Below are 25,380 nucleotides of genomic sequence, written 5' to 3'. Positions count from 1 at the left end.
CTATAAGTTCAGTCAAGCTGTTAAGCAAGTGTTCTTTTTCTGAGCTTTAAGATGAGGGTAACAGAGAGTGATAGGTCTTAGGTATATCTTTTAAAAATAAACACTGATTTCTACTTCTAGTAGTTCCCATTACATGGAGCAATTCTTGAGCTAAACATGTGCCCATTGCGTGGAATATTCTAAAAGTTGTTTTTTGCTTAGTTTGCAGAGTCATGTAAGTCTAGTAGCAGATGTAATTCTGAACATACACTGGAGAGGGTTTATATTTCTCACCCTGTCTTCCCTACCACCTCCCCACCTTCCAGAAGGCTGCACAGTCAAACCTTTTTTGTCTGTTGTTAATATGAACATGAAACATGTTAGTGGTAGTTCTAATGCTATCTATCATAGCTGGCGCACTGGGTGTCCCTGAACGTGGTCTTCATCAATGACTGTTAAAATTGGAAGACATTTGGAAGCTGGGAGGGTGTTTTTGGCACTGCATTGCCCTGTTCACTTCATGCTTCCTAAGTATGACATCTGTATGCCACAGATGGAGCTTGAAGGACCTTCAGTCCAACCTAGTAATGGCAATTTTTCTCAGTATATAATGTTTATAAAAAACTAAAGGCAATGATTCAACATCTCTGCAGGTTCTGCTCATCTGCAAGCACGCAAAGGAAATGCCTGAAGCAGTTATTTCCTGCCTTCTCCTGGCCCAGGGTGTTTCCTCTGCCTCCTTCCTCCCACTGGTGTGTGTAGCTGTGCTTTCTCAAAGAGCTTATCTTTAGGATACACGTTACTTCAGCACTTCCTTTTGAGGGGCATGCTGTGGGTTAAACGAGCAGCAGGTCAAGTGTACGAAAATGGTTTTAAAAACAAGTAATCATAATCTGGTTCTACCTGCTCATTCTTACTGCTGACATTAAAATAAAGTGTTGGGGTTTTTTTAGTCCGCATGAGGTCTGTAAATGTTAGCACCATTGTTTTCCAGTTTTGCAAAGAGTATGACAGAGTACTGACTCCCCACTGCTTATGTGACATCGAGCTGAATGTGCAGGGAAATTTTGTCAGTGCTGCAACACCTCCTGTGACTGGCCCGGCCTTTAAAAATTTACTGTAGTATTGGACCTGCCTTGCCTCTCATTACTCCCTGTCTTCTCATCAGTACTGATAAATCTTACAGGTGGCAAGTCACAGCTGAAGACATCTCTCTGTTTGAAAGCACCAGGAGTTTATATAGTCTCTATTTATTGTTAGTATTAGGATAAGATGGCTTGAATATTCCTCTTTCTGAATTTTGCCAGATGACCTGAAAAGACATACCTACAGATATAAAAGCCAAGTAGTGGAATAAATACGAGTACTTTAAAGAGTAAAGGCACCTGTGCTCATGCTGAATTACCATGAAAATTCCACTTTAGCAGTATCTCGTGACTTCTCAGTTTGAACTCTGTGGCTGAAAACTGGGGAATTGACAACAGGTGGTTCCATGTTGCAGCAGGTTTTTTGTTTGCTATTCTTTTAAGACTGTTAACCTGTGTTTTCATTCATTTCAGTCTATGCAAGAGAAGCTTTCACAAGAAAAGCTGTTAATTCAGAAGATGACAAATGAGCTTGAGGAAAAAGAAAGACATATAGAGCAGCTGAATAAAACTCTCTCTGAAGTAAGTAAAATAGCACCAGTAACCCAACCCCTCATCACACCAGAACTAGGAAGAACCTTGCAGAATGATTGCAAGATCCCTTGGTAGGGCTTTATGAGCTTAATTACATACTTAAATATCCTGGCTCCCATGCAGATATATAATGCATAGCACCCCTGTCTAAAGAAGTGAGGGCTTGAAGGGGGAAGGTGGCTAAGTAATGGTAACGTGAAATAGCCATATAAAAGCTATCTGTATGCTGTTCTTTAGAGGGATACAGAAATATTGATTATATGTTTGGAAATTATTTTTAATTGTACTATTTGTGGCTTGAAACTTGCTGCTACAGTGAATGCTGCAGACTAACTTTCCCCTTTTTTCCATTTGCTTTTCACAAAGAACCAAAGACTGATGGAAGAGAATGCCTGCCTGAAGGAGCAGATGAGGCTAGTGGAGCAGTCCAGGCAGCCAGTATCTGAGAAGATGCCTGTAGCAGACCAGCTGTTCAAGGAAATGTCCCACTGTTTGTTTGACTTGAAAGCACTGTGCAGTATTCTTACCCAGAGAGCTCAGGGCAAGGAGCCTAACCTTTCCTTACTGCTGGGAATCCGATGTGAGTGATGTTGACTTTCCAGTGTTTAATAAATGTTTTGACGCAAAAGAAGAACAGTTTAGCTAAAGTGGTGCTTGAACTTGCCAGCCGGACAAGGTTGTGTTCCCTTGCTATGCAGATGGAGCAGTGGTGCATGAACTCATGGAGCTCTCTGGGAAAGCTGGACTCTCAGTGCCTCTGGGCCACTAAATGCATGTAACTGCATAGGTCCTTGCCAAGTCAGGAGAGCAGATAATTGGCTCTTCATGTGGACCCAGTCATGGATATGTTCACTGCTCTAGAAAAGAACAGTGTGTAGCCAGGTGTCAGTCCCATAGTGACTGACACGCTGCAGTCACTGTGAGGGTTAACAGATGCTAAACACATCTTGTGCGTTTGTTTAAAGCCTTTGGGGTCAAGTGATAGGAATATCCATCTACTGTTTGAATATGTATAGGTCTGGTTTGGGAGTGGGGATGTCCAGGTGTTTTAAATAAGCCTTGTGCCTGGTAACTTCATCTCTTGTGCTGTTCATCTTTAGCATTTACTAAACTTTAAATTTAACCAGAAAATGAAAAGCATGCCCTAAAATCAGTCAGACAAATTTTTTGTCAGGTTTTTCCTTCTAACAGGCTGATTGTGTTGATGTGATTCTATCATACTCATGTTTTCTGAATGTTAATTAGAATTTATCAGGTAGACAGATTGCTGACATGAACCATCAGTAAAGTAGAAAGGTAAAGTACAGTGTTTGTGTAACTAGAGCTGCTACACACCTGCTAGTCTTCTTTTCTGAGTGACTGTAGAAACCCCTGAAGTCTCTAGAGATGTTCTGTTCATTTTTCCCACTGTTCTTCTGATTCATCAGACTTCAGGAAGTCTAGATCTTGCTTCAGACAGAAAAGCATGTCTTTCAGAGAAGCACTGATAGGCTCTGAATTGAGTTTAAGTTCATATGGTACCTTATTTTGTAGACTTTTCTTCACACCAAAGCGTGATTTGTCCTGATGTAATTAAAGTGACCTGCCTCTTATTTCCAAGGAGGTGACTAGTTGCAGTATTCACAGGACACAGCTGCTGAAACTTTGACCTTGTGTGTTGTTTTTTGTAGCACTGAGCTGCTCATCTGAAGAGAGTGAAAATTACCACAGCACAGAGACCCTTTCGAAGAAGCTCTCAGACGTCTGTCAGCTGCGGAAGGATATTGATGAGTTAAGGACTATCATGTCGGACCGTTACGCTCAGGACATGGGGGACAACTGCATCACTCAGTGACAACCCTCCATCCTGTAGCAAACGACTTACTAGGTCCTGCTGTGTCACAGGTCTTTGCATTTCCATTGAGGAGCCATATGGGAAGGCTGCAAATGGCACCAGACACACATCTCCGAGGGCTGTGTGTAACTGATCTTGGGAGTCTGGTGTGCAGGAAACAGCCATTGTGTGAACAGTGGTACAAACTGCAAGAAATCTTTTCTCCAAACTACTGAATGTAGGAACAAGCTGTGAAGAATGATTCAGTTGGACACTGTTTCCTTCATTTGGGCTCATTTCATTACTTTGCCTAGTTTTTGGAACCAGAGCTTCGCAACAGCCGTGCTGCTACAACTCTCAGTCCTTTCCTTCATCAAGGGTTTGTGTGGCATTATCTGAGTTCAGATCTTACGGGAGAGGGTTGAAGAACCTATGCATGTGTATGTCTGGCTGTACATGATGAAGCCCAGAGGCTTCTGTCACTGCACTTCACTCTAAGAATTGCAATTAGAACAATCTTGGAACAATCAAAAAGTAATTGCTCTCCAAGTTGTCAAAAATTAGGATATAAGAAAGATGTTTTTAGTAATGGATGTCTACCTTGTTTGTCCAGTAGCAGAAAAACCCCAGGTTTAACTCCTCTATGCAAACAAGTCCATAACATATAGCTGTATCAGATTGTTTTGAAGTACTCTCATGTCGCTGTAAGAAGTTTCAGTAATTCAAAGTCTGTGACAAACCAGAGAAGCTGTAAGACATAAAACTGCAGCATACTCCATGGCTATAAGAAAAAAACTTCAAAACAACCAACAACTGTACTTTAGTGTTTGTACTTATTTTTCCCCTTAGGTCCTTTCAATTTCAAAATGTTGCTGTATTTTGTTCCTGAAGGTTGTGCAACACTTCAGCCATTTTTACCACAACTGCAAAAAGGATGTTTGACTCTTGGCAAAATTCAGGCTCAAAACAGATTGTTTCCAGTTAGCGGTATAAAGTACTTGGTTATCTGAGGACTGAAAAATTTTCCACATTGTTTAGGAAATCTTGATTTCTCCATTTTTGTATGAAGCAATTACATAAAATAGTAAGCTCATGTTCCATAGCTCATTCAATGAGTGTCACTTGGCAGTGCTCCTTAACTCCCATGGGTCAGATGACGTTTCCAGGAACATCACTGCAAGTTAGTTGCACAGTTATGCATAGTGGAAAATAGTATTTAACTGAAGGAAACAGAAACTTGGAAAGAGTAAAACTGCTTTTAAATCACACTGTTAAGAAAAATACATGCATCGCTTACTTTTATGGTATTGCAAAAAGGTTTCAGACGCCTTAAGGTGCGAGTCAGTCAACTGATCTGGAGTGGGGATAACAGCAGAAATCTCTTGGAAAGCTTAGCAATTCAAACCAAGTTAATTCTAGGGTAACGTATTTATGGCAAAAGTGAATATCTTTAGTTTCCTGATTTGGTGATGTGTTGCTTTCTCTTCATTGTTTAACAGTTACTGTTAATATTGTTTTTATAATTTAGTGGTTTAATTGTTTTTAGCTATATGGATTTATTTATTTATTTGACAGTTTTCTCTATCCTTAAAGGAGACTTGGACTAATTTGTGAAAAGTAGTGTTGCTATTTATATTACTGCTACATGGTGTTATCAGATAGATTAATCTGACCAGTTCAGCTCCTATGAGCACTAAAACAATGTCTAGATAAAATCACAAGTGAAATTATCTCGAGTCTACTTCAAGAAAAAACAAATGAGGCCATTTTATTGTAAATTTCTGTACTCTTTCTGTAGGCACTCTTCAGTCTCTCCATCAGGGCATAATTTGCTCCAGTCTTCCTTGTCCTTCTCAGTGGTGTGATGCAGGTGGATTTGGAAGTATAGTTGTGCTCTTCTCATTGATATTATGAGTTTTGCTATGAGTGGGGAAAAGATGTTCTGAACTAATCTGCATTCTTAGACTCCAAACAGATCAGTGGTTGTTATCTAAAGGGATGGTTAACTCTGGTAGCTCATTTGCAATATTAATGCCACATTAATACACACCTGCATCAAAAATGTACTTTTATACTAGTGCAAAACTGAAAACAAGGGTCTTTATACCAATGGGCTTGCACAGTTTGCTGTGCCTCTGACAGTGCTGGCTTTTGTGACCAAGGCTTCAGCTTGTTCCTCTGGTGTGGATGGTTAAGTTCATCCCTGCAGTGAAGTAGTCTTTAGTTTATGGCATCTGTTTCCTATCAGAATTCAACAATAGCATTTCAGATAATAGATTAGAAATATTAGGGAGGGAGGAAACACACAAGTTGCACATTATTGCTTCCTTTGATGGCAATGTTGTGCGTATGAAAAAATCACCAAAACCCAAATTATTCTACATTTGATAGAAATAACAAGGAGTTTAATAGAGCAATTACAGGGGAGCAGGAGATCTTTTGAGTCACGTTGAACTATTAAGCTTGTCACTTGGCTGGTATTTCTCCACTGTCCCTCCTGCTAAATGGTGGTGCTGAACTGCAAAGTTGAGATCACTAGTTTATATTTGCCAAGCACTTCAGAGCTTTTATGCTCTTCAAGTATTAGTTGAAAGTCCCTCTGGGAGGAGATCCCATTTTATTCATAATACTTTTGATTGCAGTGCTGTAATCTTGTCTTCTAATGTTTTTGTTACAGAACCTGTAATATTTATGTTGACTTGAAAGCACTTGATATAAAACCCCCTGAGTTTATCTGCCTCAGTCAAATTAAAGTAGGGAGGTAAATGATGGATGTGTGAGCCAAAGAAGCAGACTACCAATTGATTATTTACAGTGATAACAGTACTTTGCTTTGATTTCTTAAAATTTGGCCTCTTGTAGTGGTAGCAATTACTATATATGCATCAGTTTACAGATGCCTCTAAATGGAATAAGCTTTGTCTAAGATATGCATGACTGTTTAATTGGTTAAAATGTAGTGTGTGTGGTCTCATTCAGCATATTTAATACAGAGGTGATTAACGAATGTTAACATTGGAATTGCTTCGATTTAGTCATGACAACTTTTTGCTGTAGCTATTAGACAATCCCAAGGGCTGAAAACAGCTGCAGATGAATGGATACTGTACTGTTCTGGCTGTCATCAAACTGTACAGTAACATTTGTACAGTTTCAGGTAGAATTTATATGATCCTCTAGAAGATACTTACAGTAACTACTGTATTTAAGAATGTATTTTGAAAAAGACATGAAAAGTAACCGTCTTCCAGCAAGCTATAGATGATGTATTCACTATATAGAAGTATTTACTATATAGAAGTAATGCAGCTCGGTCATGTAAATGTGATTTAGGTAGCTGAACTCTGCTGTGCAGCTTTGTGGTATGACAGGTGTGTGAAATTGTGGAGATTTGCTATAACCACCGACTCAGGCTCCAGCATTTGAAACTGACGGTGGTCATGAAGTCATTCAAGAGCTGAAATTCCGTCCTTTTCACTTCAAAAGGTTTTCTTCCTTCCTTTGCCCTTGCTGCCTGTCTTTTGTTTCATGCAGAGCACACGGAAAGGAAGAAAGCAAAGCCCTTTCTCCATGACCTGCTGCTGTAGCATGTGCAGTGACAGCTGCGGTCTCTCCATCAGGGCATGGTTTGCTCCAGTGTTCCTTGCCCTTCTCAGTGGTGTGATGCAGGTGTAGTTGAAAGTATAATTGTGCTTTTCTCATTGGTATGACAAGTTCTACTATGAGTGGAGAAAAGATCTGAACTAATCTGCATTCTTAGACTGCAAACAGATCAATGGTTGTTATCCTAAAGGGATGATTTATTCCAGTAGCTCATTAGCAATATTAATTCCACAGCTGCATACCTTTGTGCCTTTTTAGCCTGAAGTAAATGTATGTCCCCCTGGAACTTCAGATAAGTTGTTAGTGTGCTGATGACTGCACCTTGTTTTCTTCTCACCTGCCATTACTTTGTTAATAAGCTTTTGTAGTAAGAACTCTTGCATAATGTCTAGAAACAGAAATACTGAAACTAGGTACTAGGTGTACACTTTGAATGTTAGGCTGGTTGTTGTATGCAGCTTCTTTGAATACAATGTGTGAGCAGGAAACACAAATCATAATGTGTTTTTTCTGTGTATATTAATTACAGAATATCATTAGTTCAGTGAGGAGGAGTGTCTGGAGCTCTCTTTTAAAAGCACAGCTGACATATGTACTGGATCAGTCCCTGAAGACTGGTAGTTGTGTAAATTGGGTTCAATTTTTGAACTGCTCAGAATACCTCATATGTAAATAGAGTTGTCATGACTTAATCACAATGTGTTCATTGTAAAAAGTAACGGAGCCACTGGCTGGCTCAGCTTTAGGCTTGTTGTTCTTGCCTCTTTTTTGTAATTTTTTTTAAAGTAGGGTTTACAGCTAGAATTTTGAATGCCAAAGTTCTATTTATTAAAAAACAGTAAAAGTTTTCATTGTTAATGACTGGTATTTTTCCACTGGAATTTGTTTGTTGATGTTTGGGATTTGTATCCACAGAGCAGAAATAAATTTTGTTACAAAAGTGAATTTTTCACGGTTCTCATTTGTCCAGTATCTGGCATGTGACAGAAGTGATCAAAGCTGGAGGCAAGAGAGGAATCATGAAACATCTTCCCAGCACCCACCCCAGCTTCCCTTCAGTGGTCTGTTCTGCTGAAATACCACCTCACCAAGCTCTCTCTTCCAGGCTTGTGGTTTCTTTTTTTTTTTTTTTAATCAAGGCCTTCATAGAAAAAGTATTATTTCCGTATGATAAAAGGATTTTAGAGCAGCATTTCCTGATGCTTTTTTAGACAGATGCTCCTGTTGGCCATCTTGGATGCTGATTGGAAAGGGCACAGGTAGGTCTGTTTAAAAGACTAAGCACAAAATTGTAGGCAGAAGTCAGTACTCCCTGCTGCATGAAACACTGCAGGTCACTACGGCCCAACACAACCAAGCAGCATTGACTTCTGTGTCAAGTAACTCTGAGGAAAAGTCAGAGCTTAAGGATTTTAGTCAATCTGACAGGAGTCTTCACAAGTGTAGAGGGAAGTGGGGTCACCCAAAAAGGCTTTTTTCCCAGTTCCCTGTGATAAATCTTGGAACCTGCTTGGCACATCAGGTGCTGAATGAGTTTTGCATGTAGTGTGATCTTCTCCCCTCCTCACACTCCATTGTGCAGAGCGCAAAAGCTTTTCATTTCAAAGACACTGAGAAATGCACTGAGAAATGCACTCCAATTAGGTAATGCATTATACATGGTAGACATCACTTCCCTTTTCTCCAGCATTGTGACTGAAGGCTGCATGATGGGCTTCTAAGTCAATTAAAAACATTCTGTGCCTTGTGTAAATACATGCAACAGGCTGCACAGATGCCAGCTTTTCCTAGATTGCTGAGGGTCGCCTTTTGTGAGCTGCTCAAAGTCAGGTTTTGTTTCAAAGTACAATGAATACGCTGCTAACAACAGTAGTGGTAGAAAATGTTCTATTGCCTTTATTCCACAAACAAAATACAACTCCATATGTGGGTAAAAATGAAGCCTTAAACAAGAACTCTGCAAGTAACACCGCAGCATCTTGAATGTGTACAATTTGCAACAGGTAAATCTGGTAGATTGCCTTCCTTATGTAAATTAAGTCTGCATGCTGGGTTGTTTGTTTGTCAATGAATGGGTTCAGTATCGTTGGAAAATTTCCAAGTGGCAAGGGAAGTGGGGAGTATGAACAATGCTTTTTAATTACATTTTAGTGTGTGCATATTTCTTTTCCGGCTTTGTGTCAGTTACTCCCCCTTTGGGGGCAGCTGCTGCTTTTCTCCTCCTTTTCGTGGTGTCACAGGTCTGAATTTCATGGAGATACAGGCATGCTTCAAGTCATGGAGTTGGAGCCTGACTGTGGGAAACCTGATAGGTTCAGCTAATGTTTTGTGGTGCTTTGATGAGCAGTTTGGCAGCTCCCCTGAAGAATTCAACCTTGTAGGTATTAATAGACCAGAAAATGGATTTAATGGCCTGCATGCCTGTGAAAGCATTTGCCTGAAGGAAGGCAAAAGGAAACCATTGTATAGCTCTGTTTGGGAAAAATGGTGTCTCCTGCTGAGAGACTGAATTGTGACACTAAAGGTGGTTGTAAGAGAGTTTTCTGGCTGAAAACCCCTCCTCGTGTGGGACCTGAATAGAATTCAGTATCAAAAAAGCTTGTTTCCCCTACATTAAAACATGGGAATACAGGTAGCCCCTGGCTGCTGCCAGGGAGATGCCAAAACCCCCTCCCAGACGGAAGGGGTTGTACTGAGTTTTGAGGTGGCCCCAGGTGCCAGGGAGGGTGTTTCTGAGCCCCACTGCTGTCAGCCTCTGTGGGGCTGGGGGCCCAGGTGTATCCTGCCCCAGTGCTGGGCACTCGCTGCCAGCCTGGCTGCCAGGCCCAGCTCTCCTGGGGAGCACCGGGAGCCGCTCCTGGCCCCAGGGCCGGTCACAGCGCTTCAGTGGGCGCTGGGCCAGGAGCCAGATGTTCCCGGTGTCTCAAGGAGCTGCCTCACCCTTGGCAGCCCTGCTGAGATGCATTCACAGCAGCCAGGCAATGGGGACAATAGGACTTAATGGACCGATGCATTTTTTAACCTTCTGCTATTTTTGATCTCATAATGGTTAAATGAGATGACGCCTAATTTATTGTAAATTAATTGGGGGCAATCCAGCAACAGGGAGGGAGAGAGCTCTAATCAGAGTGAGCGATGACACAAACTTTAAGATGATCCATCTTCCATGGATGCAAAGACACATGAGCTGTTCAAAAAGCTCTGTTTTAAGGTGGCCTGAAAGTAATGCTGGTTCCTGGGGCAAGTCCAGACCTGCAGGGCAGCCTGCAGCAGGGCAGAGGGCCTCTGTCCTGCTGCAAACACATCATGGTGGTGAGATGGGCCTGGAGTCTGACACACCCCACACTGGTCCTTGAAAACCCCACTCAGGTGCTTCGAGAACAACCACCCAAATCTGCATTCAGCTGAGCTACTTGAAAGCTCCCATGGGATTTTAGAACTGAACTCTGGTGTGGCACAGCAAGTTGATGGCTGTCACCCTCCTGTTCATCTGGACAGAGCCTGGTTATCTTCTACATCAGAGCTGAGATAGCAGGACCCAGTTTATGGAGCCTCCTTTCCTCAGTAACTTTTTTAGTAAATGGTTTGCTGGCAAGTTAAAGTCACAAAGCAGCCACCTCCCAGCAGAATCATCCCTGAAACACTATAACCATGTGCAGAAGATGATCAGCAGTTTTCATCCCAGCTTCTGCGCCCCTCGTGGGAGCTCCTCACTTTGGGAAGAGACAAAAAAGGTCACAGTGGGGAGGGAGCTGGCACAGGCATACACTGCCCTGCTGAGAGCTCTGCTGCAAAGGGCCTTGATTGATGGCACAATCCCATCAGCCCGCAGACACACCTCATTATACAAGCCAGTGACAATCAGATCATTAGTTACATTATCACCCACTGCCTTGGTGCCTAGGAAGTAGTGAAGATAAGTAATGGGAAATTTTTAGTTTAAATTGTGGTCTGAACATTTTAATTAAAAGCCTATTATAATCAATCTGTTTCTAACATATTTTCCCTTACCCTCATTCATAAAAATTAATTATCACCGTGGAAGGCCAGCAAGTGCATATATCCTGCTCCTGCCCAGTGGCGGCTTCAGAGCCTGGATTTCCACTGCCTGGGTGGCGACATGCACTGAGCCAGCCCAAACTGTGTGCAGTCACCAGGGCAGCTCACCAGCCCAGTGCTGGCCCAGTATGTTGGCTGTTGCTAGCCACTTAAGCAAAAGCGATTATCTACTCAGACCTGGCTCTCTCAGACATCCACTTATATCTTGGAGGTGAGAGCTGAAAACACATAGACTTTTAAAAAGAAAATTGTCTTCTCAAAGTGCTAGCATTTTAAAAATGTCCTAAATCTTCCCCAAAGTTCTCATGCAGTGGCTATAAAGGTCAGCACAAAAAATGACCCCCCCAAATGGCTGAGAGCAGTTAAGAACATGGGGGTACTGGACAGCTTAACACTATGTATTTGCAGTGTTGCTCCAAAACACAGTGGGAGTGTAAGAATAAGCAAAAATTAATCATTTAAAAAAAAATAAATTAGACTTTCCCTTGACCTTCTCAAGGCTCATCACTGATCCCAGCCTTTACAAACAAAAGGAGGCTTAGGCCTTTAGGCACCTCATTTGGGCATTAAACTTCTTCCAGCAGCTCTGAGATTCAAAGCAGAATTGCTTCCCCTGCCAAAGAAAAATCAACAATTTTAACTGAGGACTTTTCTTAATTGCTAAAAAAGAAAAAAAAAAAAAAAAGAATATTCAAAAAGTGTAATTCTAGTGTTATTATCTCCTGGGAAATCCAGTGTGGTGTATCTATGAGCAGGGCTCATACACTTACAAATGGTACAATTTTCTGAAGTCCCAGTAGATTGGTTTGTGTGATGTGGAGTTGACAACAAAATATTTCCACAAAGTAAATAATATCAGATTGTTTGTAACATACATTGCAAGTGGTAACTTTACAAAGCAAAAGAGTAAGTCAAAGACCTTAATCACATAAAGTAAGAACATCTAGTTTGGTAAAGAAATACAGTCTCTTCTCCAATAAGAAAACAACTACATTGTTTCAGGCTTCCAGATAAATTAACCAACAGCTGCAACAGGATCCATAATTAATCAGTTTGTGTGTGAGGATGTTACAGGACACAGTGCTGGAAGGCTTCCTAAGCTCAAGGTGATATCATCATCCACTGTTCTCCCCTTCTCCACCAAGCAAATAATTTTATTGTAGAAGTCTATAATGTCAGTCACACATGGTTTGCCCTTCATAAATTCATTCTTATTACTCCAAATCGCTGGCCTTTAATGTGTTCAGAAACAGTTTTCAGCATAATTTGTTCCATCCCCTTCATGGCTGGAATCAAGGGATCAAGGTGAGACTGATCAGCCTGCAGCTCCCTGCAACCCTCTTTCTTGCCCTCCTTGAAGATGCCAATGACATTTGTTTTCTTCCAGTCTTCAGGATCCTCAGTGTACAAAGATTATCAGGAGTAGCCTTTCAATGACATCAGGCAGCTCCCTCAGCACTCCTGGGTGCTTCCCATTGGACCCAAAGGTTTGTGCATGCCTGGTTTGTTTAAACACAACCTGTGCCTCCTCCATGGTGGGTAAATCTTCATTGCTTCATAATTCCAAGTCTGGGAAGTGAGCTAATCTCTGCTGGCTACACCTTTCATTTACTCACATGTAAGAGTCTTTCCCCAGCTCCTGAGGGTGGCAGACACTGCTCACTCAGTTAAGGGAGTTAAAACTTGAATGCATTTATCAAGTGTTGATGCTAACCTGATTTTTTTTCCATCTTTCAAACAGCCCACTCCCCAAAAGTGAAGTACAACACTCTGAAAGTTCACTGTTACTCTGAGCTGAAACATATGTCAAGCAAAAAACCCTGCTAAATTCAAAGAGCTCTGGAGGCTGGGCATGCCATTTCTGCACCTACTCACTTTTCCCTCCCCATTTTGCCAGCTGCCTGTTTGCTCCTCTGTTTGCTACTCAACGCTAGAGCAAAGCCTATCTGAACCTTTGAAGGAGGCACACTGTGTTGTGGGGCACTCCTGACATGATTTTAAACAACTGTGTTTCTCCAAGGAACTTTTCTTCTTTTAAGGGATGGGAGTTGTGCTTATGAGGCAACATAAAGACAAAACCAAACCTCAGTGTCACCTTCCAGTGCTGGGTGCTCACAGCAGGCAGCCCAGCCTGCTAGGCTGGATATACAGGAATAAGGTGATTTGCTGCTTCTCTGCCCCAGCCTGGGGTGGAGTGATTAAGGAAGCAGTGAATCAAATGCTCCAAGCACTGTTCTTCACGACCTTGTTACACAGGTCCTTTTGGAACATCACTTGGTGGCTAGAAGTCACACACACACAGCCTGCTTTGCAGTGGGCTCCCTACAGTACTTGCATTATTTGCATTTTGTTAGTGCTTAAGCTAACATTTCTCCATGTTGAAGAACATTTCTCCATCTCTCATCTATGGCAGGCTGAGAGAAGTCCCTCATGCTGTGTGGCAGAGAGCAGGAGGCTTGGATGGATGCTGAAACACAGAGCCAGGGGAGCACAGAGGAGCTGGCAGAGTCCTTACCCAAGGAGAAAAGGGACAGGGAGAAGCCTTCACTCATGATAGATGGATTCCACAAGAAGACCATGACAAGAAGTCAAAGCTGAGCCCTGCCTTGGATATTTGGAATCAAGCAATTCATGTGGCAAGTCAGTCTCAAATGATTAAAATGGGAATAAAAGGAGCTCTCATGGAAGTGTGAGGCAGCAGTAGTGACATTTTCTGTGTCTTAGGTCTAGGGTTTCACACAGATGTCCAGAAAGAATATCTAAAAATATCACACCACCATAGTACAATTATTTATGTGCACATTAATACAGACCACATCATGGTCTCTGTCTAATTAAAGCAAAAAATCTATTACATAAGCTGACCTTCAAATAAAGAGATTTGTTAGCTTTACACTTACATATTCTGACTTTGGAATGCTTTGAATTGTTTCAGTGTACACAGTGAAGAATTTGTTTCTTCTTGACACAAACTAACCAACCTTGCATCTGTGGCATGCCTGAAATGTATTTCAGAGGCACCATGTCCTGGAAAATAGGCACAAAATGTGTAAATGCTGTTCTGGCTGATCTCTTTGGGCTGAGCTGGACAGTTTTGGGCAAGTAGCTCCTCAGTGTATGTGTATGTCAAGTGGCAATTACACAGGCTTCCCTGGAAAGCACCTTGACAACCCTGGATGAAAACTTCCATGAGAGCTAGACAGCATCTCCACTAATGAGCATTCACACACTAGTCTGTGTAAGTGAAATGCTAAAAAATTAGACACTAAAAAAATTAGTGGTTTTCAATCTGACAACAAAACTGAGATACTCCATCTCCTGTCTTGAGTCCCCTACCACCCCACTTCAGTAATCCAGGAAAACTGTCCCACTTGCAGAACCGAGATTACTGGAGTTGCACAAAACTAAAACTAGTACCCCAAAAAAAGTTATTTCATTTACATACAGCATGATTTTCCTGAATTCACGTGTTCTTTTGCAAGAAAACCTGGGATTTTTTTTTCTCCTGCTGTAGAGCTAACACAATACTCCAATTTTCTTTCATCAACTACCAGCCTGTTAGTCACTCAAATCTCTGCTGGATTCCCCACATTAGGGTCTGCATAGCCGTGGTTCAGAGATTGTCACCCTGTGCTTGTGCACCATGGTGGAGTGTTTCTGCCCCATGTGCCTGCAGAGCAATGGCCAAGGGAGTGGAAACAAGTCGTGCTTTGCTCAGGCACTGGCTTTTTTGGGAACTGGCCCGCTGGGAAGGGAGCGTTGAGGGAGAAAATCACTCAGCATCTCGGGGCTGTGGTGCAGGGATTTGCCTCCCGCCCACTGCAGGCAGCTGACACATTCTTTCATTCCCAGCCAGGAGAAGAAATATCAGGATAGCAGAAATACAGTAGTTTCACAAGGAAGAGTCCTGGCCAAGCAGACAGAGATCTGCAGCACTGATAGGAACAGAACAAAATGCACAGAATTAGTTAAAGTGGATAGATATTGGATCATAGCAATCACAGGTGTTTTATTTGCAGCTCTATTTATTTCCTTCTGATTAAAAAAAAAAAAAAAAAGAAAAAAAGCAGTTGGCTTTGTCTGGCTTTGTCCCTTTGTTTCACGGCTGAGCACCAGCTGCTTGGGATATTATCCCATTCCATGGGTGCAAAAGATGTAGCAGGAGGTTCTTCTACCTGTGTCTCTTACTCCATTTCAGGGTCCAGTCTTTAGCTGTGGCAGATGAAGAATTCTACCCCTGTTATAAGCTAGACTTCCTGCACTCCTGTGTAAATGGTGTTTGATGTACCTCAGCAGCAGCAGCAGAGGCTCCCATGCATCAGCGATTCCTCACAGTGCAGGAGCATCATGCAAACAGGGGTTTGGCCTCATCTTAGTCCAACAGCCACAGTGAAAATATTCCTCAGTCATGACCTAAAGATTTTTATTACTACTTAGTAATGCTTTTCCTAAGAATTGGCACCCTTCCTCTGACTCTGTACCCTTGCAATACCAGGGAGCACAGCAAAGCCTGAGAGCACATCCCATGTCTCACCTGCTGTCATGTGCTGTGCCCATGCTTGGCACAGACAAACTGAAAGCAAGGGTTTAAACCAATCCTGATGTAAATCCCTGCACATTTTGCTCTCCTGCACCTTTTTCTTTTCTTATCAACCACTCTTTCAACCACTTGACATTTTGCTAGCTAATGAAAAATATATCTGGCCTTCTCCCAAGGCAGACTCAACAGCACAAGCCTTTCCATTTACCTTATGCAGAGGGAAAAGGTGACACTTATTTCAGAAACATCCAAATGTCTCTGGCTAAAGTGTCCCTTCACAGAGGGGTAGCCTTGAGGAGAACACCATTTGTTGGCCAATCTGGCCATGAACTGTATCTTCAAAATGGAGATTTTTAGTTTTGAATGCTTTCAGCTCAGCATTCAGCATGGCACTCTTCACTGTGCTGCCCAGCAAGGAGTCTGTCCTCGCTGAAGACCACACTTCTACCACTGCTTGTTAAAATGTAGTCAATACTGATCAGGAAGACGAAAATTTCCTTGGTAAGTGAACTATCAAGTTATTGCAAAACAGAACCTGGAGAAATGACTATGAAGTCTTGAAGACTCGTATCAACTTGTAAGCTAACAAGATCTTTATGAGCTGGTGGTACTGCTCTTTCAATCACTACTACAGAGTTTCTTTAAAGCAAAACAAACAAAATTAGGCTGGAGAAAAATATTCAACAGTACTACTAGTGAAATAGTGGATTGGATTCAAGAGGAAATAAATCAAATTCACCTGAGGAATAAAGACTATCCAGTCAAGCCAAGACAATCCTGGGCAGTACAGATTCCTCATTCAAGATGCAGGTACTACATTTCTAGCAAGCAGATCCTATTCTTTCACCAAAGGGAGAGTGGAGAAGCCTACAGACATTTCAACAAACACATCAACAACACAGATGTTGCTGGTTCAGTGCATGTCAGAGTTGCTCGTGCCTGGGTGCCTCTGTATGGCTCATGGAGAGCTTTGAAGCACAAGGGACTTTTTTGAGATGTTCTTTGTTCAGGGGGTTATCACCTGCAAATAAGCACACTTCAGTACAGGAAAGAAGATTAAACAAAGGAAAGAAACCCCCAAGACACCCAGTTTCAAGAAGAACCTTGAAAATTAAAAACCTGGATATTATAAGTCTGATGTCTGGAAAACCCCAGACTAAGGCTGAATGTGTGTGTATATGTAGCTTCCTTTCTGCCTTTCTGCAACTCTCTCTGAGTGTCCAGTAAAACTGTTCAGAGGCCTGGACTTTGCAGTAAGAAAAAGAGGGATTGGATCATCACAGTGGTTTTTATTGTTTTCATTTAGTCTTAATTTTACCTTTTGTTTTTAGAATTTCATTTCTTCAATTCTTTCTCCTGTCTCCTTTTTTCTCTGATTCTGGAATTTTAGTGGGAATAATTTTGGCAAATTTCAGTCCTTTTCACTGCACCTCATTTCATCTCAGTACATTTGGTTGTAGGCAGTCCATTTGCAAATTTTCTGTGATTTTTCAATTGAATTTTATTTTATCATATCTCCTTGCCAGAGAGTTTGTTCCAATTTGTTGTCACTTTGTCCAATTTGGAAGAATTTCCTTTCAGGAAAGGGAATGAAATCTTGCCATTTCAATGAGGATCAGTTGGGATCACCTTTTATCTTGGGTGAACATTTCTCTTTATTAGGGATTTATCACCAGTCACAGTTTAATCACCAACAACTTTTACCCTACCAATGAGCTCATCAGTTACTTCATTCATTTGGGAAGAAATTTGGTTCCCTCACCTGCTATTCTGTTTCTCTTGCAAAGACAAGGAAAAAAGTGTTTAAACCCAGTCTTTTGTCTTTATTTATCTCCATAACAAAAGCTGGAAACTTACTAATCCTGGCAGCAGAGAGGGGTGCAGCTGGCCAGGCTGGTGTGCCCCATGCAGTTCCCAGGCCCCTGCTTGTGTCTGGTGCAGAGAGGGGATACACAACTAAAGCTTTTTCATGGTGACAGCAAATCAGCACTTCAGGCTGGGAATTTCTCTTGACTGAAGATGGGCAACACAAAAAGTGAGCACATTTCACTAAATCATACATAGGAGAATGGTCCCATCTCAGCTCTCCATGAGGAGGTGCAGTAGCTTCTAGAGATGTTTGGCACCAACCACCATCCATTCCCACCACACACACCACAACCTGTTTTCTGCAAGGATGCTCAGGGACTGCTGTTGTTTAGCAGTACTGTAAAAAAATAAATAAATTCCACATTTAATTGCAGCAGGCTATTTATAAACCTGTACTTTCAAAGCCAGGGGCGCAGCAAAACAAATTATGGTGGCCACTGCTTGTTCCTGGGAGGGTTCAATCTCTCCTACATCACACTTCTACAGACAAATATCTGGAAAGAAAGACACACCAGCCTTGGGAGACCTTGGAGAGGGCAGGCGCTGAACATCCCACCTATGGCTTGTGCAGCTGCTCCTCATGCTGCCCTATTCCCCAGTGTCCCAGCCACCCTGCCCGCCCCTGGGCTGAAGGGCAGAGCCCAAGTCCCCATCACCCACCCACACCACCACTGGGCTCTAGGAGACACTGCAGCTGGCTCTGGCAACTGCCTTTAGGTTTTTGTCAGGAGGGAGTGGAAGAAGGGACGAGAAGCAGCTTGTGAGGGAGTAGGCACAGCTCATACACATCAGTATAGCGAACAGTGTTTCTCCCTCACTCAATTTTTGACCCCTCTGATGAGGCAGGGGATGAAGAAGGATGATGAAGGACAGAAAGTTGTTCCTTCCATGGGGGCAAACACAGTGCTTTCTCTTAAAGAAAAAAAAAAAATTCAACATTTCTTCAGGATGACCCAAATTTCTCTTTTAAAATATGCATGAAGCTTTAATCTTATTCTTTCCCCTGACATATCATTTAAATTCAGAGCAATGAAGGGGGTCTATATCCTGGCAGACACTCAGCCCATTTCATTTCAGGTATTCATAAAATATTTCACACACTAAGGATGGCTGACACTACAAAGAGCAATTCCTACATAACTGTAAAAGGTGTTATGATAACATTGACATTTGTATATTATTTGGCAATATATATTTTTTTTACTGCCAGGGCATAAGATGATAAAAGGAAAAAAAATAGTATCAAACACAAATACAAACAAGTTCACGTGAAGTTCCTTAGCCTTCACCCTGTAAGCTACTGACAAAATATAATCTGTTTGCTGTACACATTCATGACTGACATTTCTCTTTTTCAGGCACCACTTGACTAACCCCACTGGGGTTGCAGTAGCCCACGCTGCCTGTCTCAAAGCACCGCCAAAGCCACAGAAAGAACTCGCCATAAGATAAACCACAACAGGACCATGAGATAAGCACAGAAGGGAGAAATTTGCAAGAGGAAGGCGCTGATTCCAGGCCTGATGGTGAGATCTGAGGCTCTTTGTCAGACCTCGTAGCTTTCAGGAACTCTTAGATTTTTCCACGTACTACACACATTACCTGGGCAGCATCCACATTTCTAAAACAGAAGAGAGAGGAGCTCTGAACTGGTAAGACTGTCTTGACAGGTCTGAATCCAGTCCTTCTAGCCCCCGTAACAGTTATCAAAAAGGCATCTGAAATTCATTAATTAAAAATCTGCTCTCTTGCCTCACTGTCATTGAAATGCAAATCTCAGCAAAACATGGAGGCTAAACTGATGATTTCCCCTCTCAGTCACACAATGATGCCATTCTTAGAGAACAATTTGTTTGACACAAAGCACCCAGGCTCTGGAGACCTCAAAATCTACCAGCGCTTACGCTTATGAATGTTAAAATTGTCACATCAAAACATGAGAAATTAATTGCTACTAACTGCAGGACTTGTCTGATGCACTCAATTTAAATATCATGAATTGCTCATTTAACAGAGTTTTACACGGGGCACCATTGTAGCAACACCTTTATGATGGTGAATATTCTCAAGAACTTCAGTTAAAAAACACACCACTGCTGAAATAATGTTTGGCACAGCACAGAATTTGTGAGATGGCATAATCTTAAACATAATTTCCAGTCCAAAGAGAACCAGAAATAGCCAACTATTTCATTTTTCAATGCATGACACCAAAAACTGAAATATCTAAATTGCTAAATATCAGCATTTTAAAAAGTCCACTGCAAATAAGAATAAAAAATCTTGCATAGATAATACATTTATAATTGTAATATATCATGTACAAATATGTAACCTAAGTTCATGTATATGTGCACATATATAAGTAATTATGTAGGCATAAAAATGCTTTTAGAAAAAAACAAACCAACCACTTGGACAATGATTTAGAGATTCCTGGCAAAAAATATAAAGATGCTTGGGTATCTATACAAAAAGCACATTCCAATTTGATCTTTGATCATTCTTTATTTATTACCTATATGCTTATATCTAATAGACTTTTTCTTATTTTAAGGACAGGATTTCTAATGTTCTTGAGTTTCTCCAGTGCAATTTCTTTGCACTTTATCTAAAAGAGGACTGAACCACATGAATTGAAAAACTGAGAACAAAGGCCCTAGGCCAGTGTGCTTCTTATCAGCTTGGAACTTGGAGTTTCAATAAGCTATTAAAGTGTTAGGAAGCACCACAATGTGTCCTACAAGCAGGTTGTCTGCTTGACCTAATGCTCACAGTCACTTTTTGTGAGGACAGGGATGAAGCAAACAGATATCAGTAATTCCAACCTTCCAGAAACAACCTGCCACAGCAACAGAGAGCTTCTGGGTGGAACTCTGACTGTGCTAAAGAAATACAGAACAAGACCAGTGAAAAGTTGCCATAGAGTTCCCAGCCAACGCCACCTCTGTTCTAAGAAAAACAGGACAGCTGTCAATCTCTGACTGATGACATCTCACATCAGAAGCACAGTGTAATTCTTTAAATTCTGCTTCAAAACTTCTGTGACTTTTTTTGACTTCTGAAAAGCAGGAAGTAGATCAGGGCAAATTCACCTGTGGAGTAAACCTATTTATTTCACTCGATTTAGATTAGATATGAAATTGGTTCCTACCAGGATTTTAAATTATGATTAGATTTGAAATGTCACTATCAGGCTTCAGAAAAGAAAGTAGAAAGGAAGTGGTGCTGAGCCACCTGGAGAGCAGCCATCTATCTTCCTGAAAGAAAATCATTAAATTCTTCGACCAGAAGCCTATCAAGGTAGAAGACTTCTAACAGAAGGACTTCTAAACTTCTGGGTGTCATACTTTCTCTCCTTGAGAGTGGCAGGACTTGCTAAATTTCATTCTGGCCAGGATACAAAAGTTGGACCGTGTGTCCAAAGATCTGTGGCATCTGTATGAGACCTGTAACAGTCACTGCTTGGAGGGGGCAGTAATTTCTCTCTTTGGTGCTGCAGCTGGCTGACAAGTTTGTGACACCATTCCAGCTGTTCAGCAGCTCTCCAGTTAGTATAAAATGTGAAGAGGTTCTTGTGGCTTGAACATCTAAAGCCCTGACACCAACCTTTGTCCAGTCTCAACCAGGTAGCTCTCATCACTTCTGTGGTGCTCATCAGTGGCACCAGTGGGAAGGAAATGCAGTTTTGATTTATTTAGAGAGTTGCTCAGCATGATCTAGACTGAAGCATCCTTCTTTGCATCGTAAAGGAATCATTGTGGGGGGAGGAAAATATTAAGGCCTAGCGACTGTCTCCCTGTACCCCTGAACCTTGTCTGCAAACATGTTCTACTTTAACAGCAAACACAACCAATGATTAATCTTTAAAAATTTGATAAAACTCCTAGCCTTAAAGTCCTATGAAACCACTACACACCCTAAGCTTTTCTGACAGCCAGTATTGGAAACTTGGTTTCAGCAACTCCTTTGACAAAAATCAAAATTAATTGCCTTTCTTGTGCCAGCAGACTGTTACATTTCCCTCCCACACTGACAAAGATTAGAGGTACTTTGGTGTGGACACCTTTCCCCCAGGTGATGTCATTGTGGATTTATGCTAAACTCCATGTTTCATTACCAGTTCCCAGCCTCACTCACAGCACTAAAGACTCAAGTGCCCAGCCGTGATCCACCTTCCCTTTCCCACAAAAGGGCAGCCTGTGCTGCACAGCAGGTTATTGGACTGTGGATTCGGATCTAAGCTTACTCACAGCTGGCTTGTGAGCAACAACAGGGATGTTTTTCTTGCCTGAATTCCATTTTAACCTTGCAGAGTGCTGTTCGGGAGTGCATCTTCTCTGAGTGCTGTGTGGATAGTAATGAAATGTTTTGGAGGCACAACTGCCCCAGAAGGCCCCCAGTGCAAAATGGATTGTCTGGGAAAGAGTGCACAGTGGGCATGTGGGAATGCTGGGAGAATAGCAGTAAAAGGGGAAACACTGTTCCATCAAAGTGTGGGTGAGTAAGTTTTCAAAACCTATTTAGGGACTGAAAAATTACAGTATCAATATTTGGGCCAGAAGTTTTAAGAATTACTTCAGAGTTTTCCAGTTTGGTCTTCATAAAAATGAAAGTTTTCCCATAACCCATGATAAGAGAAAATTTTGAGGTTAGTGCTTAGATCTGTTTTGAAACAGTTTAGTGGTGTTTTGAAACAGTCCAGCAACGATATTTAGTACACTGAAACAGTATTATCACACTCTCTCAAAGAGAGTTATGAATTAGTTAAAAACAGGGATAAATTCATATCTGGATTCATGTGCAGCTTTCCAGGGTGGCAAGGAGAGCAGTGGAAAGGTTAAAATCAAATCCACAGACAGACAAAAGACAATATTATTCTACCTCATTACACTTAAATTTAAAGGATTAGAAACAAAATATTCACCCAAAGAGTCAATCTTGTCAGTAAAACAAAAAAATCTTATCGTCTCCTCTAGGTATCTGCTTCTAAAAGCAGGAAACCTGGCTATATGTGTCTTTGTGTTTTCTGGCCAAGAAAAGAATCTCTGATTAGTCTAGCAAACAGGAAGAAAAATATAGACCCGTCCTAAGAGGAAATTAGAAGATGCCAGGTCAAGTTAAAGAAATCTTTTATCCAAGTGCAAGACAGGAGTTTCTATTGCACCTGGGTATGAAACACCATGTAGGCAGTTTCTGTTTGCTTTTAATCAGATTCATTTTCATCTTTCACTTTGGAGTCTCAAACCCATTACTAAATTTCAGACAAGGTGCTAATCACTGGAAGCAGGCACCTGTAGGGTTTTTTTTTTCCCAAAAGAGATCAGAAGCAAGCACAGAAAAGGCTAGAAGTTGAGATGCATTAATTAGTCTTTCCAGTGGCAACCTTATCCAGAAGATGTCACCAAAGCACAAGTAGTGCTCACAGTCCCTAGAACAACGAACATAAATGGAAGGACTTTTAACTTGTACAAAAACCAATGAAAAATCAAGAAGAATGTTGAGAGAACACCTCAAAATGTGTGATAGCTGGCCCCAAGCCACAGCAAAAACCAGGTGGCTGGGCAAGGTGAAACCAGTGCCTGGAGCAAAGGCTCTCAGAGCTTTAGAGAGCTTGGTCTAGATTAGCAGCAATGTGAACACTGCTGCAACCTCAAGCAGATCAGCAATTACCAGATGATATCTGAGAGGTTTAATATCATTTCACTTCTTTGTGAGAGCTGAGTGCAGGTATGAGCCAGCGTGACTCATCCTTATTAATGCACTGTGGCTCAAAGCAGGTGCTATTGTGGGAGAAAGTTCAACGTAACAAGACCAGGACATCAGCCAGCAGGAATTATCCTGAGTCTTGAGCCTCATGTTTAAGGGTTTTCTTGACCCTCTCTGGCAGCAGGAGATGAACCCCATTTCATCACTTTTATCCTTCTCTGAGAAGAAACCCAAACAAATCCACCTGATAATGGTAAAATCCGCAGGTGCTGCAGGGCTGACAATGTGTTGGAGCGTGTCACCACCTGAGTACCTCTCTCCACAGACCTCCCTGACAAACGTGTTCTAAGAGCAATTACAGCATGAACAATCCAGCTTTTAAACTCAACAGACCTTTATTCCGATCTTGCTTATGACTGCCCAAATTACACCATTTTGAGCAGAGGGTTAAAAGTGAGACTTGCTTCAGTGGTATTTGTGCTGTTATGGGAAAAGATTTTGTAAGAGGTACTCCTAGGAAATTCTGCATAATAGTTACATAATCTGAGAAATCACATTCTCATATCATTTGGCAGGTTTAGCCTTTATTTCTAGGAAGCAGGCTAATGGAAATGGTGTCCTTTCAGATTCTGCATTAATCAAAACAATGTAATGAGACCAAGTCTACACTAAAAAGTAATCTGAAGGTATATCTATATGGACTTCCAGTGTTCTGAAGCAAACTGTAGTCTAAATAAATTTTGTTATATGCATCTATTTTATACACACACACAGAGACACATACACAATTAGCCACAATCCATATCCATAATTAGATTTTCAATCTACCCAATGCTGTAAGGAAGTCTTCCATAAAAATTAATGCCGTACATTAAAAAAATTTCATAAAAATTAAAGTCTGTACATCTAGCCCCTGCATCAAAAATATTTTTCAGTCTCTAAAAATTTACAAAAAATAAATCAACAAGGAATAAGGTGAAAAGAGAACTTCTTTAAAAGCAGAATTAATTTGAGTTTCAAGAAATGGATAGCATGATGTTTGGCTGAAGGAATTCAAATTACAGACAGATATCTTTAAAAAAATAAATTCATGGCACCTAGGCTTGCTGCTCATATCTGAAAAATCAAGCCACTTCTTTGTTTCAGATAAAAAGAAACAGTTTCCTTAGGAATCTCAGAAAGTTTAAAAAAAAAAAAAAGGGTAACAGAAGAAGAGGTTTAGTTGCATGCACATGCTTAAAGCAGGACAAAACTCCTGTTCTACTACCATATCAGACCCCAAGTCATGACAAACATATAAAATCAGCATCTTAGACACCATATAGTCCTGAAGTGCCCTACTAGTCTCAACAAGGTAAGAGGGTCAGGGAGTCAAAAGCACTCCTGGGAGAAGTGAGCTGTCTGGTAATTCTCCAGTCTTGTGGTAAGGACCTGCCTGCTTCAGAGAATCCTTTCCAGAAAACTCCTTTGATTTGCCTGTCTCTGTAAAAAAAGGGATCTGCTTTCTATTTCTCTAAGTGAGAATAAGCAGGAATGGAAGGAGTGGAACAAGTTGATTTTTTTAGCATAAGCTAAAACTGGACATCAGGTCTGGTTACGAACAAAGATCCTTCTCTTGGTCACACATTCAGAAGGTCGTAAAGCTTTGCATGAGGGTAAACTGACATCAAAAGCTAATGCCTGATTAGGCATAATTTGGGAGATTAGGCAATGTAAAGAGGCATCCAGCCTTTCTGTGTAGAGCAAAATCAGAATTTCAGCCTCTGGGAATCTCTGTCTGCAGATCTACCAGGCAATAAATCACTGGAAATACACAGACTTTTTACTACAACAGTCCTCCTCCGTTACATAAACTCATTTCTTGCTCTCTTTGTTATAAACTAAAAGAGGATGCTCGACAATAAACACAATTCTCATTAGTTTTCTGCTGTTTGTGCAAAATCTCCCTGGTTACACATAGACCTGGGCAACCAAGATGATTAAGAAGTGAGATGACATTAACCAGGCAGAACCAGCATGGTTCAACTAGGTAACTGAGGAGATATTTACACTTTTCAATTTGAGTAAGATTTCAATGTATATTTCTGTGATCAAAGATACTTACAGAAAAATTAAAACAAGCCAAATGA

General features: G+C 41.2%; 1 protein-coding gene across 4 annotated transcripts in view; it reads left to right on the top strand.

Annotated features, from left to right (window-relative positions):
* Positions 1-8,019, top strand: part of CEP85L (centrosomal protein 85 like) — a 134,786-nt gene extending 126,767 nt beyond the window's left edge. For all 4 annotated transcript variants that reach the window (XM_030267794.4, XM_072926806.1, XM_030267796.4 and 1 more), the window contains 3 exons: positions 1,539-1,646; positions 2,025-2,238; positions 3,329-8,019. In XM_030267794.4, coding sequence (XP_030123654.4) covers positions 1,539-1,646; positions 2,025-2,238; positions 3,329-3,492 — 486 coding nt within the window. In that variant the 3' untranslated portion in view covers positions 3,493-8,019. The remainder of the gene's footprint in view (positions 1-1,538; positions 1,647-2,024; positions 2,239-3,328) is intronic.
* The last annotated feature ends 17,361 nt before the right edge of the window (positions 8,020-25,380 follow it).

This window comes from Taeniopygia guttata, chromosome 3 (genome assembly GCF_048771995.1).
Source record: "Taeniopygia guttata chromosome 3, bTaeGut7.mat, whole genome shotgun sequence".
Taxonomy (NCBI): Eukaryota; Metazoa; Chordata; class Aves; order Passeriformes; family Estrildidae; genus Taeniopygia; species Taeniopygia guttata.
The sequence above is the reverse complement of the archived record's forward strand: the minus strand, read 5'-3'. Positions and strand labels throughout refer to the sequence as shown.